Raw genomic sequence first — 18,583 nt, forward strand, 5'->3', positions numbered from 1 at the left:
AATTTGGATGTAAAACTTCAGTTGAAGAACTGGCAAAATACCACAAACTGACTGTACTAAAAGTGATTTCCCACGGGATTTGTGCTCGGGAGGCACAGTTGCTGGCTGTCGGACATCCACTTATGGCAAATACAAGAACAAAGCCAGTACTATGAGCATTACATTCATTAAGCATAGTATACACTTAGTTAATAAATGGAAAGGTGTCACTTTTATAAGCACATTTTTATTAGTTTGGGAAACATGAGTGCTCAGTTCAGAAACATTGTTTTGAGATTTACACAGCTTTGCTGATCCATTTTTTTCCCTTAGAAAACCACAAGACATGTAGATCACAAGAAGTGAAGTGTATCAAAATGACAAAACTATGTATGACCTATGTGTTATTCAAGGATATGAAATATAACAGGAACAGAATAATATGCTAAATAATATTCTAAAGTGCTATAAATGATAAAAAAAAGTATGTTAGCATCAGACTGGAAAAATGTCGAAACTGTGATGCTAGTTTTTCACAAAGAGTGTTATTTGATAACTGGGGATAAAAGGGTATGTGTGCTGGCATGAAACTCTGGATAATATCAGAAGAAGCTACTTCCAGTACCTAACATGGAACCTGGGGAGAAGCCGGCTTTTAGGGAATTGCTAAAAATGGCTCTTTCTACAGCAGCTTGTTCCGTTAGTTGCTGTTATACATTTCCCACCTACATTTTGTGTCACAAGTTACGTGTCACAACATAGGCTTCTATAATTCTGTTTAAATTCCTTCTTTTGGAAAGAAAGGTACTTGGTTTCCATTAGAACTTTGCTGTGATCCAGTTAGAGGTAGCAGCTAAAGTCCATGGGAGCCCCAGGAGACCTGATTGAGGCACATTCTCATCATGCCAAATATACCCCAAAGCACAAGGGCTGTGGCCACTTTCATGGAAAACCATGGAAGAGATAAAGCTTTCAACCTTTTTATAACGTTCTAAATAATATATAAAATATATATTATAACACATATAATGTTATATTACATATAATACAATCCTATTGATTTTGCTATTCAGCAAGGAATTATGAAGCATCCGTTCAATTCCTTCCTCATCTTGAGGTGAATGAAACCTGTATCTGTTACCTGTATTTACCAGACTACAAAACAGCTTGGTGGGTGTAAAAAGATGGATTATGGCCATCCCTGCTTTGCATGACAGTCTTTGCACAACTGAATAATCAGTCAAGAAACAGAGCAAATAAAGAGCAGATAATCTAGTAGTTAGGACATTCATCTGGTTCTTCTTTCAGGATTCCTTTTTAAATCATAACTGCAAACCCCTGGTCTCCTCCTGTTCTTGGCTGAATGCCCTAAACGCAAGACTAACTTGTGTTTCCTCTTGCTTGCTCTCCCGTGGTCCTGTGAGCACACAGCAGAACAACTTCAGCTGAAGGAAACGAGACATGTCCCAACACATCGGCGCTTGCTGCCAAAGCAGCACTCCTGCACCTGGAAGATGTGTAGGCACTTGACTATACCAGGCAACAAGATTGCAGAGAGAAGTAGGAGTCCAGACATATTTCTGTTCTCACTAATTACAATTGGCTAATTTTAACCAGGTACCTCCTCAGTGGTGTTTGTCTGGGGAGGGTATTTCCTGGACACATCCAAATCTTCCTGTTGACTCTAACCATGCCATTGAGATGTTTGTCAGACACTTATTACATATGTGAGACCTTGTTTTTATGTCTCCACTACGTCTTGAAGTCTTACCAAATTTTATAAATGGAACCTAGATATCTTATGTAGAGAGAAGAACTCCAGGAAAAGAATTCAAAAGTAGGCAATGTTATTTTGAAACTAGGAATGATTCAATTTTGAAATGCAGATTTTGTTAATAGTTCTTCCTACCAGTTGGAAGTAAGTGCAAGCACATCTTTTTTTCTTTATGGGTGAGTCATGAATTCCATCTATTAGACTGAAAAGGACTCTACATGTTTCTTTCAAATCACAGGATGAAAAGACAGTTACTGACCACAGTATAATTGCATTGCTCTGTCTCCATTACTTAGCTATAAAAAGATATGTTCTAACACACTTATCTCTCTGTTTCCAGAAAAGCGGTCTATCTATCTTGAAAGTCGGCATTTGGACAGGAAAGCCAGCAGAATGTGTAATTCAGAAGGCCATTTGTGTCAGCTTTGTTTGCGATACTGCCCTAAATCTGAATGACAGAGAACGAATGCGGTCTCCGTTCAGATGATACAAGCTGAAAAGTTACGAGCATTAACAGCTTTCCAGTCAGCTCCTTGAAACATGCAACTACATTTGAAGTGGATGGGTTTTCTTGAAGCGGTTGCCCCTATATTTAATGCTGCATACCATGGCACTTTATATCACATTCAGCCAGCATATCACATTCACATGGCACAGCAGAACCACTGAAGGAAAAATACAGGTAAAATAGCAGAAGATTAATAGATGCTGAAAGTGTGGAGATAAGGCTTGAGGTGAGCAAATAGATTATATTACTTGACAATCACTACTTAATCTGGAAAGCAAGCATATTCAAATTTAAAATAGAAGAGTAATACTTAAGATCGCATTTTAAATTTTCATATTGAAGCACTTTTCAGTATATTTATACTTTTCAGAATATTTCACTGTACTTAAGTGTGGAATGAAACAGAATATTTATAAAGCATTACAAAATTGCCATTCATTGGTAAAGGTGTCTCAGGCCCTTCACAACAGAATGCATGAATTTTGTTGACACTGACGTTTAAAGTTACCCTTGAAAATAACCTTTTAGCAGTATGAGCCTTGTAAATTGCTCTTCTCTGTCTACATCTTAACTTAGCATCTGCACTGCAGACAAACGCATTTGCTTCTCGATCCTTCCCAGAAGCCCTCCATGGAATCATTGCCCTCTCTGCTTTCAGACTTGACATTGATTACAGGTGGTAAAGACAGCAAAAAAAAAGTATTTAAAGGAATGAGGCATTTTGAACTGCTCTGAGTAAGCTTCAGATCTTCAGAGCCAGCCAGGACATGAGCGAGCGGTGTATTCATTGCACAGCTTCATGCCCTGATATTCAGCATTTTTCTTAGGGTTAAGCTAACTCGGTTTCTATCAATCACAGCTGTTTAGCAGCTCTAGATTTACATCAGCTATTAATGTCAGTCACAAGTGTCAGTGTTGACGTGGCAATGTAGGTACTTCCTTGACATTATAATAATTATTAGCATAATTTCTGTAAATTCTGGAAGAACATGCATTTCCCACTATTTTAAGTTAACTGAGGACAGAACTGAATGGGTTTTTAACTATTACACTCAAGCTCTGTTAACACAAAGCAACGTCCTAGACTGAAACATGTGCTTATAGTTGACATGGAAAAATCATAAAAAGATAAGGCACGAGGTAAACTCATCCATGCAGGAGAACTTAACAAACACTTTGAATTAATCTCAATGTTTTCCTTCAAATGATATCCTATTTCAAAAACAGATGAAAAATTTATAAAAGTAATACTTGAAAGAGAGTAATTGTTTTTAAACAAAGTGCAGATAAGAACTTAAAATGTAACGTAGCATAATGGCTGTAGGATAAAACTATTAGCTCTAAGCCTATTAAAACATTATTAATTGATGATGCATTTGAAGCAAAGTAACAACCACAGAAAATAATTGATATCTATCCAATTAAAATTTGCTGAGAGCTTCTTGGCTTTGTAATTACAAAATTCGATGTCCTACTTTATCAAAATTGAGATAATCACAGGAAATGACAAATTTGCAACATAATGAATGCACTCCCTGCAAAACCAGACAATGTTCACTACAACGCAGAATCCTACATATTCTGTCTAAAACAGAACAAAGTCTGTCACATCCAAATTCAACCATAGTAGAAGAAACACATTTTGGAAGTGGAGATCAACATGTGAAAACTAATGTCTTGAGCTCATTCTGTCTTCAAATGCAAGTGCAAGGTATCTTACTGTAATTAAATCTTAAATATCCTGGAGAAAATTAAAAGAAGTATCTTAATTGTCTCCTTCTCATTTGCCATTCTCAATTTGAAAATTCCATCACCAAGATACAGACAGTGTTCTTGAAAGCTTTAATCATCTTCACTACTCTCTAATAGTTATCCCAATTGGAGAAGAAACACTAAGAAGAGAAATTATGACAGAAAGTAGCAGACTGTCAAGGTATGAAAGGACGTAAGTATAGTTGTTAAAGAGATCCTCTTTCATTTCAAATCTTTCTTTGAACTTGCTTATAAAATGAAACATAACATTCATGAACAGAACGTAAATTGAGTTTATTACCTCATCATAACCAATATATTCTAAACTAATTTTGGATACTCCACATTACATAGAATAATACACGAAGAAATGCTAGCCCAGAGTTAAGTACCTCTGAAACATACAAGGTATTTTATAATGATTTTCTCACCCCAAACTTCTTTTTAGTTATACAGAGCTTTGCACATTTCCAAATTTTCCTTACTAGTCTGTTTCATCAGATTGATAAAGATTTCTAAAAATCTTGACTAAGAATGGGTCGATGACCTATTGGAGACAAGCAACTTCTATCGTAGAAAAAGCCATAGTTAAATGTTTCAAAATTGAAAACTAAGTTTACAGAAAAACTTTCCACAGTATTTTAAGTGGCTTTAAATATTAACCATCAGCAATAAATCATTCATCATATATTTCAAAATTGCAGAGCAATGTGTACTTTTCCTTCAAAACAATAATATGCCACATAAAATAAAAAAAAAACAAGTTATAGTAGTTCTGCAAATGCCAAGGAAAATCCCTGTTCAGTAAAATGTTAATAGCTACAGCAAATAACATTTATTTATGGTCTTATGTATAAATTCTTACCTAAGCTGTTTAAAGGCTTCTGCCTTCACAAGTGGTGTTTCTACAGAGTGTTCAAAAAGCGCTCCTTCAGGCCCTGAAAAAAAAGAACACTACCCTATTGCAAAAGTACAAATGTAAAAGAAATAGCGTCAGTGATTTATACGCCTACTTTGATACCAGAAATTAAGATACAAAACCAGATATGAACAAATAATGAGCCAACTAAGATATAGACACAGTCCTACTATTACAGTATTGATTGGAACAAAACAACACACAGGTAATGTAAAAGTACAAGTGTAAATTCTTAAAATGAAATCTAAAAAGCCTGAAGACAGAGAAATTTTGAACTACTTGAGACAACAAAAAAAGTAAATAGGTTTTTTACAATCTAACTTCCATAATAGTTCACAGAGATGGTTAAGATCCCACAAAACCTTTGCAAATATTACAGACTTAAATAATCATATTTATTTTAGACTATTCTATACATAGCACAAATTCTGGCATGTAGCTTCATCACAGATTTCCCCCTATTTTTAGGCAGACTTGCTGAATATAAAATGGTATTTATGCACGTAAAATGGTAATGACTATGGGATCAGATAGTTTACCTCTTGAAATAAGAGTAGTTTCATCCCAACGGGGAAGAAACGGCGATTCCCTCTGTGTGGTGTACTTGTGTAGGTGAGGCAAAGCAAATCATCAGTACGAAAGGATTATTTGCGTTGTGCTGCTGCAGGCAAATACATCTTAAAGCCCGGACATCCAGAACTCAGCTGAAGTTCATGGCTGCAGATTCTTAAACTGTTTGTAAGATGCTTCCTGTAAAAGGGCTACTATGTAGCCTCATCACCTTAATATCAGTACCTACCTGAAAATCAGAGTCCATGGCTTTGTTGTGACAAGTCATTATTCTGATTTTTCTTTGTAGCCCACCTACTTCTAACCTTGCTCTCCCTTCTTTGCATCCTGTGTTTTCACTCTTGCAATGTGCTCTTTCCATGCAGTTCTAAGTTAATTTGCGCAAGAAATGCTATGATAATAAAGTCATTTTCAAGGCTGGAATTCATAGCACAGAGTGCAGCATGCAGTGGATGCTGGTCCTCCTCTGAGAATTTATAGTGTGAAACAGAAGCAAGACTGACTGTTTAGAGGATAAATCCAAATAAGGACTTACATGAATTTTAGGCCCTGCACATTTAACTTATTTAGGAATTCAGGTTGCCTATAACAGCACAACAGTCAATTTTCAACCTAGGTCCCAGCTGCTGAGGTTCGAGAGAGCAATTCAGATTGTAAAAAAAAAATCATGGTCAGGCAGTTAATGAAGTACCTAAACACTGCATGTTTACATTGCCAGTTTCCACACAATAACACCCTCCAGGTCCCCTTCAAACTTAGCTGCTGGCAGAAAAGAACGAGGTAGCAGTATCTAAGCCTTGCAGAATAACATGGTGATTAGAGTACTGGCTAGATGGCAGGAAACTTGGTTTGCAAGCCCAATTTACAATCAGTGTGAATATTGACTTGATAAATGCATTGACTGTACTGAACCAGGCAGCAGCCCAGGTAAATTCTTGGTGTAACATTTCTCCCTCCTTCAGAGCCTCCTTGTTCAGTGTGTGCGGAGCCACTTTACAGAGGGGCCTCATCCCTCTGCAGACAGGCCTCATGTAAGCGGCCTACTCTGCATCTTTCCATTTTCAGCACTAAAGGTATGCCCTACCAAAAGAACTCATGCAAAAACTGCAAGCTCCAAACTGTCCCCACAATAGGCAGGCACCCAACCTCACCAGGAGCCTCCCTGTTGGACCTGAGACTTCTCCAAGCATCTCCAGTTCTGTTCTCCTTAGGACTACAGTCATTGCAGTATCACCAGCTCAGTAAGCAGCTCCTTCCTAAGCTTCACCGTGACCAGGCAACTAGCTGAGGTAGTACATAAGCCCCTCAGCTTGAGCCATCTCCTTGAGATGGCTCAAAAAAGCAGCTCAACACCACCACCACCAGCTGCAGCAAGGGTGGAGTCCCTCACCTTCTGTTCATTTGCTTTGTGAAGGTACTCATCCAGAACTGGGGAGGCCTTAGGTTGAGTGATCTCCAGTTTAAAGGCTTCATGTATCTAAGCCCTTTTTGGGTAAATATATAGCAAGGCGATGTATTTTAATAGCTAGGATATTACTCAACATGGCTTTTCTGGCTGCTCTTTTAATTAAAACAGAATGCAGTTACCCTCAGGAAAGAATTCTGGGCTGTGGAAAGCCCTAAGTCAGGGCCTTGGAATTCATAGAGAGAAACAAACTCCTGAGAGCCCTCTTGAGCTGCAGGCTGGTGAATATGCACGCATGCATATGCATGCTTATTTAAATATTATCATAATTAACATATTAAATGCAAATATACATGCAAACAAAAGAAAACTGGGTTTTTTTTCTGTATTCTGTCTGGAAGACCTGATGAGATTGGGATGAAAAAGTGGAAGTACATGTAGACTCAGGCAGAGGGAAGGAAAGACAAGGGGAAGTGGATGATTAGAAAGTGGTGTAGAAGGTATAGATGTAGTATTACATGTTATTAGACATAATGGGAAAAGGATAATAAAAATTAGCGGGAGCAACAATAGAGAACATGGTAAAAGGAAAACAAACGAAATCAAGAGATACCATTAAAAATTAACACATTGCTGAGCCAACTGATACGCAGACTGTCACTTCATGAGGGCTGGGGGAAAAGTTCTCCGGATATCCTAAGAAAGCATGAAACGTGAATTCCTTAGAATGAAATCTCCTTAGCTTGGATGGAAGAGAAGTGCACAAAATACAAGAATTACCATACTGAATCACTTCACCCCTTCAAGGAAGCATGGATTCTAAGCTTCTGTTTAAATTTGGTTTAGCTGTTGATATCCTCATCATTAATTTAAATAGTCTTTCTGGAATCTGCTAACTGGCATGAATATAATACTGGAAAATAAAGAATTCATTAATTCAGACAGGACTTTAACCCTTCTTCATTAGCATTAAGATTATTTTGCAAGATAAAACTTAATGGCTGGCCAGACATAGCTAATCATTCTCCTGTTCTTGCATTTGTGCTGGTGGGTGTTACAAGGTGGCAACCTTACACATTGGAGATGAAAAAAACCCAAACCCTAAGGAATTAAATGTTTGTCAGAAAATGCTGATTTGGTACAATGAGGATCTTTTGCAGGGATATGCTGATCTGTCAAAACTTCTGACTTGGTTTACTTGCCAGCTAGAGATGGCAATGAATTCCAAGTTTTTCTTTTGAGCAGAGACTGCCTCAAATGTGATTCTTCTGACACTGTGGTCCTTTGGGAACATATCAGGATGCCTCACTGCCCTTCATTCCACTATCTCGTACCTGACAATTCTTAGCACAGCAAGCATTTCACTGTTTTCCTCGCTCAGATGAGTTGTAATTTCAGTGAAATATATACTGTCACTATACTACCTGTGCGAACAAAAGCCTTATCTTGTCAGTAACTTTGAATGAACTCCAAATATATGATTTATCAGGGGAGATAGCTTGATCTTAATGTCTTCCAATTGTAGTTCTGGGAATTCTTTAGGTTTGTCTACATTAGGAGGTAATGTGGCCTGAAAAGGCTGGATTTATAGAGTGATACACTTGGTGCTAAAGATCTGCTGCTCATACCGTACAGATTTAGAGGATTTTACTTTGGACTAACTATAGTCTCATCCTGTGGTCTTAAAACACATTTGCTATTTTGATGAAGTAAATGCATTCTTGGAGCCTATTTCTCAGTTCGGTTTCACCCACAAGGAACCCACTGTATTCACTCCCCAACTCCTCCACGATATAAATCAGTGGGATGTGAGACCTGTCAGAACCATCAGATCTGCAGCAAAAGTGCAGTCCTGACTGAACACAATGCTGTTGTGGATGCATATTTTGGCTTGATGACCTTGGAAGGCATTTTTGAATTTCCTTTCTTTTCCCCTTCCTTTTTCTTAGTGATGCATTGCATCTACTATACCAACATACATTCTGTGGTGCGCTCTTCCACTTGGGTATCGTTTGGAATCCATTTCCTTTTCCATTAGACAGTTATTAAATTTTTTCAGCCATTTTCAGTACCAGCTTAGTTGTACCATGTCATAGGATGAGGTATAATGAAGATACAAGGGAATTCCTATTCTTAGATAACCTGCATAGCTTCTTACAATACCAATTGTATGAAAGTGCATAGTTTGAAATTTCATTTCTTGCTACATGGCTGCACATCCTTACATATGATGACCACAGCGGTAGCACTTGACTTTGTGCCAGTTTCTTGATATCTAAATAATAGCGTCACGTAGAGAGGATCTTGGTGCAGTTTCTGGATATCAGATCCATTTCCATCTTGTTTTAAGGTCTGAAGGAAAAGCTGAGCGTTTGATAACACTGCTGTTCTGGAAAGACGTATCAATTATCACCTGGCTCCTTCCAGCTGTCTGAAGAAGGCCTCCTCTGCTTCTTCCTGATCAGGTGGTCTGGGGTACACACTCCTCATCCATCCCAAGGCTGAGCACCAGCCGTTCCCGCTGCTCTCACATATCAGGGGCAACTCCTCCCTTGCCTTTCCAGCCTGTTCTTGAAGAGCCTCTATTCTAGTGAAGCATTTTGAGTGGCACATTTGTAAAGCACCTTAACTGTTTGCAAGTTACAGTGCATCATTACTGTAGATACAGTCCTCAGATTGAAAGCACAGAAACAGCCAGTGCATGCTGGAGCAGCTCCATGGAACCCAATGGTTATTCCATTGTTTTACTGCTATTAAAAATCTAGTTTTACGATTGCATTTTTATAGATTTTTCCTGCTATGTCCATGTGGATTTTTTTTTTTTTTAATTTAGTCCACTTGCTGTAAACTACATAGTTTCAATTATTAGAAAAAATAGGGAAGGAAATCATCACTTCCATCAATATTTTGCAAAAGTGACATTAATGGCTATTCACAGAATTATGAAAAGGCATATCTAGCTATCAGAGAACTAAAAGGTAAGTGGAGCCTAGCAGTTTAAGTACGTGAACACAGGGTATTATCCACTGCCACTGGCAAAATAATAAAATAATGGCTTCAAAAGAAAAAGATGTGTCTCTCAAACTCAGCTGGTGAGTTTTGTCTCCACGTTAGACATCACCCACGTGGGCAGACTCTGAAAAGCTCTACTCTGTGCTCTGCCTCATTTGCATATAATTCCTCTGTCGTCTTAGAAATCCATACAATCACTATTGCTCATCATTATAAATTTTTAGTTCCAAAACAGATTAAATGTGTAATTAAAGGTTGTAAGTATCTGTACCAGTGGCTTCAGGGTAAAACATGAGCAATTCAGTTGCGCTCTTTCTCACATACTCACTCTCACTCAGGTGAAAGTCAAGAAACTGAGGTAGCAGAATATGAAAGGCAAGCACAAAATACTAAGGTCCTCTAGCAGATTAATTAAACACCATCTTCTGTACTTCTTGCACCTTTTTTGTATGCCATATAGCACTGACTATGACATTATTAAATACACTTATATCTTTGAATTGAAAATGAGACGACAAGCTTGGCTGATAAACATGATAGTATGGGTGTAATAAAATTCCATAGGCATTTACTTCGACATCACATCACATTTTGATTAAGAGATTAGAGCAACACAAATAAGCCTGGAATGCATTAAATGGATTAAAATTGACTGATAGGTCTTAAAACACAGGTCTGCAAACAGAGAACTATGAGTGAGGGGATGTGTTACTAGTGGAGTCAAATGCGATGTAACATTTTATCGTGGACTTGGAAGAAAAAAGGTAATTACTAATGATTTCAGATGACACAGATAGTGGGGAAGGGGTGATAGGAATGAAAAGGGCAAGTCACTAATAAAGAGATACCTCAATTATTTTGCAAATATGAATTTATGAGGTCAGCCAGGTTTAGGCTTACCTCTCTATGCATGAGCTCCCTTCTCAATTATTTAAGCTCAAACTAACTTGTCTAGTAATATTTTCTGATACTGATTGCTTTGCTTTGACAACATTCCTAAACTTTATTACTCAGATATCTTCTTCTCTTCTAACTAAAGTTCAGAATGCTCTACTGAGTCTTGAGGTCACTTAAAGTCATCCTCAAAACCAGATCTGCAGCCTGCTCACGAGTGGGCTGACAGGCTGCTGGAGGCACCTCACAGCACACGTGGGATGCCACGTGCCAAAGATGCCCTCACAATGTCTTGCTCTATGGGATGTGCAGAGCTGCAAGGCACAAGGAAGGAAGAGGTCATGGCAGTGGAGAGAACTCTTCTAGAAGTCTCACGGGCTTTCCTAATTTCACTCTTGAGACCTGCTCATATACAGCCTTTTGTATTTCTCCTACAACACCTTTAAGGCATAAGTTCACATTTGGTGATATAAAAACTAATAATGTTTGCATTTCAGATGTAGGTTGATAAGATGGTAGAATAAATTATATGACCTACTTGTCTATACAAGGGATGTGATCTGATAAATCAGACACCTCTTCTCGTCCAACTTTTAGATTCCTATCAAGGTTCGGACTTTTTGTGTTAAAGATGACCAGACAGACACAGACCGATGTCAGCAACAGAAGCCTGGTAAAATCAACTGAAAGAGGGGAGCAAACATCTATACAAAGAGAGATTTGTGAGGCCTGAGTGCAATCATGGATGCTGAAACCTTGTTTGAAATAAAACATATCCTCGGTTTTAGGGATCTGCTCTGGTCTCTTCGTCCAGGATGACAGGTCTCTTGGTCTGGAATAGCATGTCTCTTGGTCTACGCACCACTTTGGCTCAGAAACAAGGCAGAGATAGCAGAGAGAGACCAAACTCTCCAGAAAAGCCCAAGTGTATTGCTATTGGAGTCAGCACTAAAGCCCAGGAACTACAGCATTTTAATTAAAAATAACATTTCCAAATGCCTTTATAAAACAGCACTGTCACTGGAGCATTCCCTCCTCACCGGAGGAGACAGATGCCCATGCTCAGCAGTGAACAACTCTAGGGATCTCACCCTCTGCTTCTCTTTTTGAAGGTGAACCACGAAAGAGGAAGAAACAAGGGAGCACATAGCCAGAGGCGGACCTTCACTTTGCTGGCAGACATTGCTCGCTGCCAGCTGCCCCCTCACGCCGGGCACCTAACACATCCTACGGCATTACGGAGCGCTGCCCTGGCAGGTGGGACTGCAGTAGGTGAGACATCTCCTAGGCCAAGGAGGGAATTCAGCCTAGACCTCCCGCTTCCTAAAACGGGCACCCTGCTCTGAAAGACAGCTCAGTGGTGGCCGAGATAGTATCGCTTGCACAGAAACAGGGGCTAATGGAAGAACGCCAACTGGAAACATTACTGTTAATGGTAGCATGGTGGGGGTGGTGGTGTAAGAGGGAATGACAAGGCTTATTCACGTACTCTAGAGCTGTCACCTCTCAACAAGCAACCTTGCCTTCCTGTGAGAAAAATTTCTTCATCAAACAGCATTAAGTTTGAACAATATGACACTAAAAAAAAATAAAAATCTCCAGACAAATTTTTTTGGAAAACGGCCCTGAATTGATTTCTTGTCTTCATTACCTACTTTTAAACTGTAAATAAATAACATTAATTACGATATGAATATTACTACATTTACTCTTCTACATAATACTGCTTACAAATATAACATAATTTAATCCTAAAATGCGCAAGATCAAGATTTTAATTTTCTTAATGAGAGGACTGAAGTCAGCAAGTTTCATTAACACACCCCCCCCGCTATCAAGCGAGGACTATCTGCCTCTTCAAAGTCTAACAGAGTGTTTATTCATATCCTCAAATTGTTTCCTACTTGACTTACCTTCTGAGCAGAAGTGTTTAAATTAAACACACATCTTCACATTGCACTTCAGCATTAGGTACTCAAACTGAAAAAACCTTCCCATGGAACAGAGCACTAGAAAACCACCGACAATACTCAGCAAATACTTTAAGAGATTATGAAAGACAAGCAAGCAGGAGGACAAGTAGTAAACTGGAGAAAGAGTGATATAATATGCTTCTCCCTAAAGGTACTGATCCCCTCTGTCTTGCCAGCTTTTCTTCAAGAAGAGTGGAGGGTAAGCAACTGCCTTCTATTAATTTCTTATCTATTAATCACCAAAATATTACCCGAAACAACAGTCATGATCTATAAATTATTATTTCTACTTGGTAAAAAGGGGTTTTTTTTGTGCAGTAGTTGATAATTTTATAAATGGTGAATGTTAACTATTTTTCTTTTGTATATGATATTATTTACTTGAGCCTATTTTCTCTCTTCTATGGACAGCCTTCTAGTTGGCAAGTTTGCAGAGTAGGCAAGGGAGTGGACAAACAGGACTCCTATGGCCATGGACTCTAGTCATTTGTGCAGAACTTTGTTTCCAGACAGTGCTGTGACTTCACTCCTTCTTCCATGGCAATATTGTTAGTTATAAAGCAATCGGCTCTTTGCCAGTCAATACATAGTTACAAGGTGGGTTTGACTGTCACCATTGCCAACTGAATGTATAAAACTCTACCAGAAGAAAATGCTGATGTTCAATACCTCTGTAGCATCATAATAAATGTCTGCAAAAGATGCAGGTCATTACTGAAATAATTATTAGAGAGGATGTAACTGGAGTACATGGTCCTTCAGGTAGCATTAATTGTCATGAAGGGTTAAGTTGAACTTCAGTTTCATACAATTAAATTTAAGTTTCATACAATTAAATTTAATTTGCTTGGGCAAATCCCATGGGAAAGGGCTCTAGAGGGTAAGGGGGCTCTAGAGAGCTGGCTGCTATTTAAGCATCACCTCCTCCAAGCTCAGGATCAGTGCATCCCAAAGAGAAAGAAATCGGGCAAGGGGAGAAGGAGACCTGCATGGCTGAGCAGGGACCTTCTGAAAAGGCTCAGGTGGAAGAAGGGAGTTTACAATAGGTGGAAGAAGGGGCTGACTGCTTGGGAGGAATACAAGAATGCTGTCAGGGTATGCAGGGAGGAAACAAGGAAAGCCAAGGCAGCCTTGGAATTGAACCTGGCGAGGGATGTCACAGGAAGGGTTTCTTTAAGTATATAGGAGACAAAAGGAAAACTAGGGACAATGTGGGCCCGTTGTTGAATGAGACAGGTGCTGTGGTGACGGATGATGCAGAGAAGGCGGAGTTGCTAAATGCCTTCTTTGCTTCTGTCTTCACTGTTCGGGCCAGTCCTTGTGAGACCCCGACTTTGCAGGTAACAGAGAAAGTCTGGGGGAAACAAGACTATCCCTTGGTTGACAAGGAGCACGTTAAAGATCAGTTAGATAAATTGGATATACATAAATCCATGGGGCCTGATGGGATGCACCCTCGGGTGCTGAGGGAGCTGGGGGAAGTCATTGCTGGGCCTCTCTCCATTATCTTTGAAAGGTCCTGGAGGACAGGTGAGGTGCCTGAGGACTGGAGGATAGCCAATGTCACTCCAGTCTTCAAAAAGGGCAGGAAGGATGACCCGGGAAACTACAGGCCGGTCAGCCTCACCTCCATCCCTGGGAAGATGATGGAGCAGCTTGTTCTGGGAGTCATCTCAAAGCACCTGGATGAAAAGAAGATTATCAGAAGTAGTCAACATGGATTCACCAAGGGGAAGTCATGTCTGACTAATCTGATAGCCTTCTATGACAAAGTAACTAGATGGGTGGATGAGGGGAGGGCAGTGGATGTTGTCTACCTTGACTTTGGCAAGGCTTTCGACACTGTCTCCCACATCATCCTCACAGGAAAGCTTAGGAAGTGTGGCTTAGATGAATGGACAGTGAGGTGGATTGAGAACTGGCTTACAGATAGAGCTCAGAGGGTTGTGGTTAGTGGCGCAGAGTCTAGTTGGAGGTTAGTAACAAGTGGTGTCCCTCAGGGGTCAGTACTGGGCCCAGTTTTGTTCAACATATTCATCAATGATCTGGATGAAGGGATAGAGTGTACCATCAGCAAGTTTGCTGATGACACAAAACTGGGAGGAGTGGCTGACACGCCAGAAGGCTGTGCTGCCTTACAGCGTGACCTCGCCAGGCTGGAGAGTTGGGCAGAAAGAAACCTTATGAAGTTCAACAAGGGTAAGTGTAGGGTACTGCACCTGGGGAGGAATAACCCCATGCACCAGTACAGGTTGGGGGCTGACCTCCTGGAGAGCAGCTCTGTGGAGAGGGACCTGGGAGTCCTGGTGGACAACAGGATGACCATGAGCCAGCAATGTGCCCTGGCGGCCAAGAAGGCGAATGGCATCCTGGGGTGCATCAAGAAGAGTGTGGCCAGCAGGTCGAGGGAGGTCATCCTCCCCCTCTACTCTGCCCTGGTGAGGCCGCATCTGGAGTACTGCGTCCAGTTCTGAGCTCCCCAGTTCAAGAACGACAGGGATCTGCTGGAGAGGGTCCAGCAAAGGGCAACAAAGATGATTAGGGGACTGGAGCACCTTTCTTATGAGGAAAGGCTGAGGGACTTGGGTCTCTTTAGTCTAGAGAAAAGAAGATTGAGGGGGGATCTTATTAATACATACAAATACTTAATGGGAGGATGCCAGGGGGATGGGAGTAGTCTTTTTTCAGTGGTGCCCAGTGATAGGACGAGGGGTAATGGGCATAAACTTGAACATAGGAAGTTCCATCTTAACATGAGAAGGAACTTCTTTACTTTGAGGGTAGTGGAGCACTGGAACAGGCTGCCCAGAGAGGTGGTGGAGTCTCCCACTCTGGAGACATTCAAAATCCGCCTGGACGCTGTCCTGTGCAACGTGCTGTAGGTGACCCTGCTCTGGCAGGGGGGTTGGACTAGATGATCTCCAGAGGTCCCTTCCAACCCTAACCATTCTGTGATTCTGTGATTCTGTAAGTGTCTGTGATGTACGTGTCACAGATGAGTTAGGAGCAGAACTTCGTTGCCCAATCATATGTCCCTACTATCATCTATAATACCCTAGTACATCCTGCTTGGCCTCCAGCTGCCATGATCAAAGAAGTGTCTCCTGTAGGTACAGTGATACCATGTGGTCTATGATGTAGGTGTCACAGATGAGCTAGAAGCAGAACTTCGTTGCCTAATCATATGTCCCTACTATCATCTAAAATACCCTAGTACATCCTGCCTGGCCTCCAGCTGCCACGATCAAAGAAGCATCTCCTGTAGGTACAGTGATACCATGTGGTGTCTCATATTCCCTAAGGTGTTTCAAACACTGCTGGATGCTTATGTTTAAGTGTGTGAACTCAGCCACTATATTCAAGGGAGCTGAGCGAGCCATTGAGCTCATCCCAAAGGAGATAATCGCATTTGGTCAGCCATGACTAGGTGTCTTCAAGGTGAAATGAATCATGCTGTAGGCTGCATTGACTGTGTTGACAAGGGGTTCAACTCAGTTGTCTGAACATGGGCATCTAGACCAATCTGCGACCCTGTGGGGTATCTGAGATGCTTTGCTGATCACGGCTTTCCCCAGGCATTTGCTCTTCTTAGGAGAACAGAGAAAGGGTCTGCCTCAATTTTATTCTACCACATGGGCCAAAAAATGCCTGAACTGCAATAGTATGAGGTCAAACATACCAAATTGTTGAAAAATGACAATTCCTGAGGTGTTGGGTTGGATTAGCTTGTTCTTAGACTTTTTCATTTTTCCTGAAATACCATAAATCACAGATGTTTGCACTTTGTCATATTATATTTTGGTTGAAAACTGTCAGGTTTCTTACAAATTGTTACTGAACTTTTCATAATTCACATAAGAAGAAGTAAAATCAAATAGTTCACTATATTGTACATAAAAAACTGCAAAATGTTCTTTGTGTATTTTAAGCCTAAGATAGTCTCTTTCTTATGGTATGAACTTTTCAAAATTTATTTCACATTGATCTTCTTCTCTATCTAAAATGTTTAAAAAATTATCTCCGTATGCAAAGTATTACTAATTTATCCTTCATGCTAATAGTATCATTTAAATCACAACTTTAATAAATTAATTTTAAGCAAAGTAGGCATGAATCTCCTCTCACTTATATAATTTTCCACTGAACTAACCGCACTGACTTTAATGGATTTGCTTTTGAATTGTACTCCAGTGTAAAAAAGAAACAGGCAATGAATCTTTCTACAATATCTGCTAAAGTAAACAATGATCCTTGCAGTGTAAAGATTAATATTGGACAAGTCAGAATACATGTTTTAGCATAACAATTTCAACTCGTGTATGAATGATTTTTACTTACTTTGAGCAGAGATAGACCTTTTCCAAATCAGTTAACAATTATGCAGTTTTTCATATCTTTGTTAAACATGCTTTTCTATTAAAGTTTAGCATCCCTTGGGCAAACAATAATTATTTGATATGGCTTCCTTCTTAAACAAAGTTGTAATTTCAATTAGGTTAAAAAGTAAAAAAACTTAAGATAAAACCCTCAGGCGTAAACAAATTTTATTAACACATTTATTACAACTTAACTTTGTCTTTGAGACACTAATTGTATAGTTACTACTACATTTGTAGTTTTGCACAGTGAAAAAATATTAATATATCCATTCAAATTAAGACCTCAAGATTTCAGAGGACCAATAATTATCAAAAGTTAAACATGATAGTTGCTGTATTGGGTTTGCGTGTCAAGGTTTTGGTAGCAGGCGGGGCTACAGGGTTCTGAGAGGAGAGAAGACGCCAGAAGCTTCTGAGAGAAGACGCCAGAAGCTTCTCCCGTGTCCAAGAGAGCCAATGCCAGCTGGCTCCAAGACGGACCCACCACTGGCCAAGGCTGAGCTTATCAGTGATGGTGGTAGCGCCTCTGGGATAACAGAGTTAAGGGGGGGGAAAAACCCAGGCAACTGCAGCCAAAGAGAGGAGTGAGAATATGTGAGAGAAACAACTAGGCAGACACCAATGTCAGTGAAGAAGGAGGGGGAGGAGGTGCTCCAGGTGTCACAGCCATTCCCCTGTAGCCCATGGTGAAGACCATGGTGAGGCAGGCTGTTCCCCGCAGCCCATGGAGGTCCACGGTAGAGCAGATATCCACCTGCAGCCCGTGGAGGAAACCACATTGGAGCAGGTGGATGTGCCCAAAGGAGGCTGTGACCCTGTGGAGAGCCTGTGCTGGAGCAGGCTCCTGGCAGGACCTGTGGATCTGTGGAGAGAGAGGAGCCCATGCTGGAGCAGTTTTGCTCTCAGGACTTGTGACCCCATGGGGGACCCACACCGGAACAGTCTGTTCCTGAAGGACTGAACCCCATGGAAGGGACCCATGCTGGAGCAGTTCATGAAGATCTGCAGCCTTGGGGAAGGACCCATGCTGGAGGAAGGAGCGGCAGAGACAATGTGTGATGAACTGACCACAACCCCCATTCCCCGTCTCCCTGCACCAGTCAGGGAAAGGAGGTAGAGAAATTATGAGTGAAGTTGAGCCTGTGAAGAAGGGAGGGGTGGGGGGAAGGTGTTTTAAGTTTTTATTTCTCATTATCCTACTCTGATTTTGACTGGTAATAAATTAAACTAATTTCCCCAAGCTGAGACTATTTTGCCCATGACGGTAATTGCTGAGTGATCTCCCTGTCCTTATCTCCATGCACAAGCCTTTCATTATATTTTCCCTCCCCTGCCCAGTTGAGCAGGGGAGCGACAGAGCAGCTTGATGGGCACCTGGCGTCCAGCCAGGGTCAACCCACCACAGTTGCAATCAGGTA

At 40.5% G+C, this 18,583-nt stretch overlaps 1 protein-coding gene across 1 annotated transcript in view; it reads right to left on the reverse strand.

Moving 5' to 3' along the window:
• Window positions 1-18,583, reverse strand: part of SGCG (sarcoglycan, gamma (35kDa dystrophin-associated glycoprotein)) — a 71,056-nt gene that overhangs the window by 17,190 nt on the left and 35,283 nt on the right. The window contains exon 5 of the mRNA XM_009890618.1: window positions 4,879-4,951. Within this exon, the coding sequence (XP_009888920.1) occupies window positions 4,879-4,951 (73 nt within the window). The remainder of the gene's footprint in view (window positions 1-4,878; window positions 4,952-18,583) is intronic.

This window comes from Charadrius vociferus, unplaced genomic scaffold, assembly GCF_000708025.1.
Source record: "Charadrius vociferus isolate BGI_N301 unplaced genomic scaffold, ASM70802v2 scaffold278, whole genome shotgun sequence".
NCBI classification, from domain to species: Eukaryota; Metazoa; Chordata; class Aves; order Charadriiformes; family Charadriidae; genus Charadrius; species Charadrius vociferus.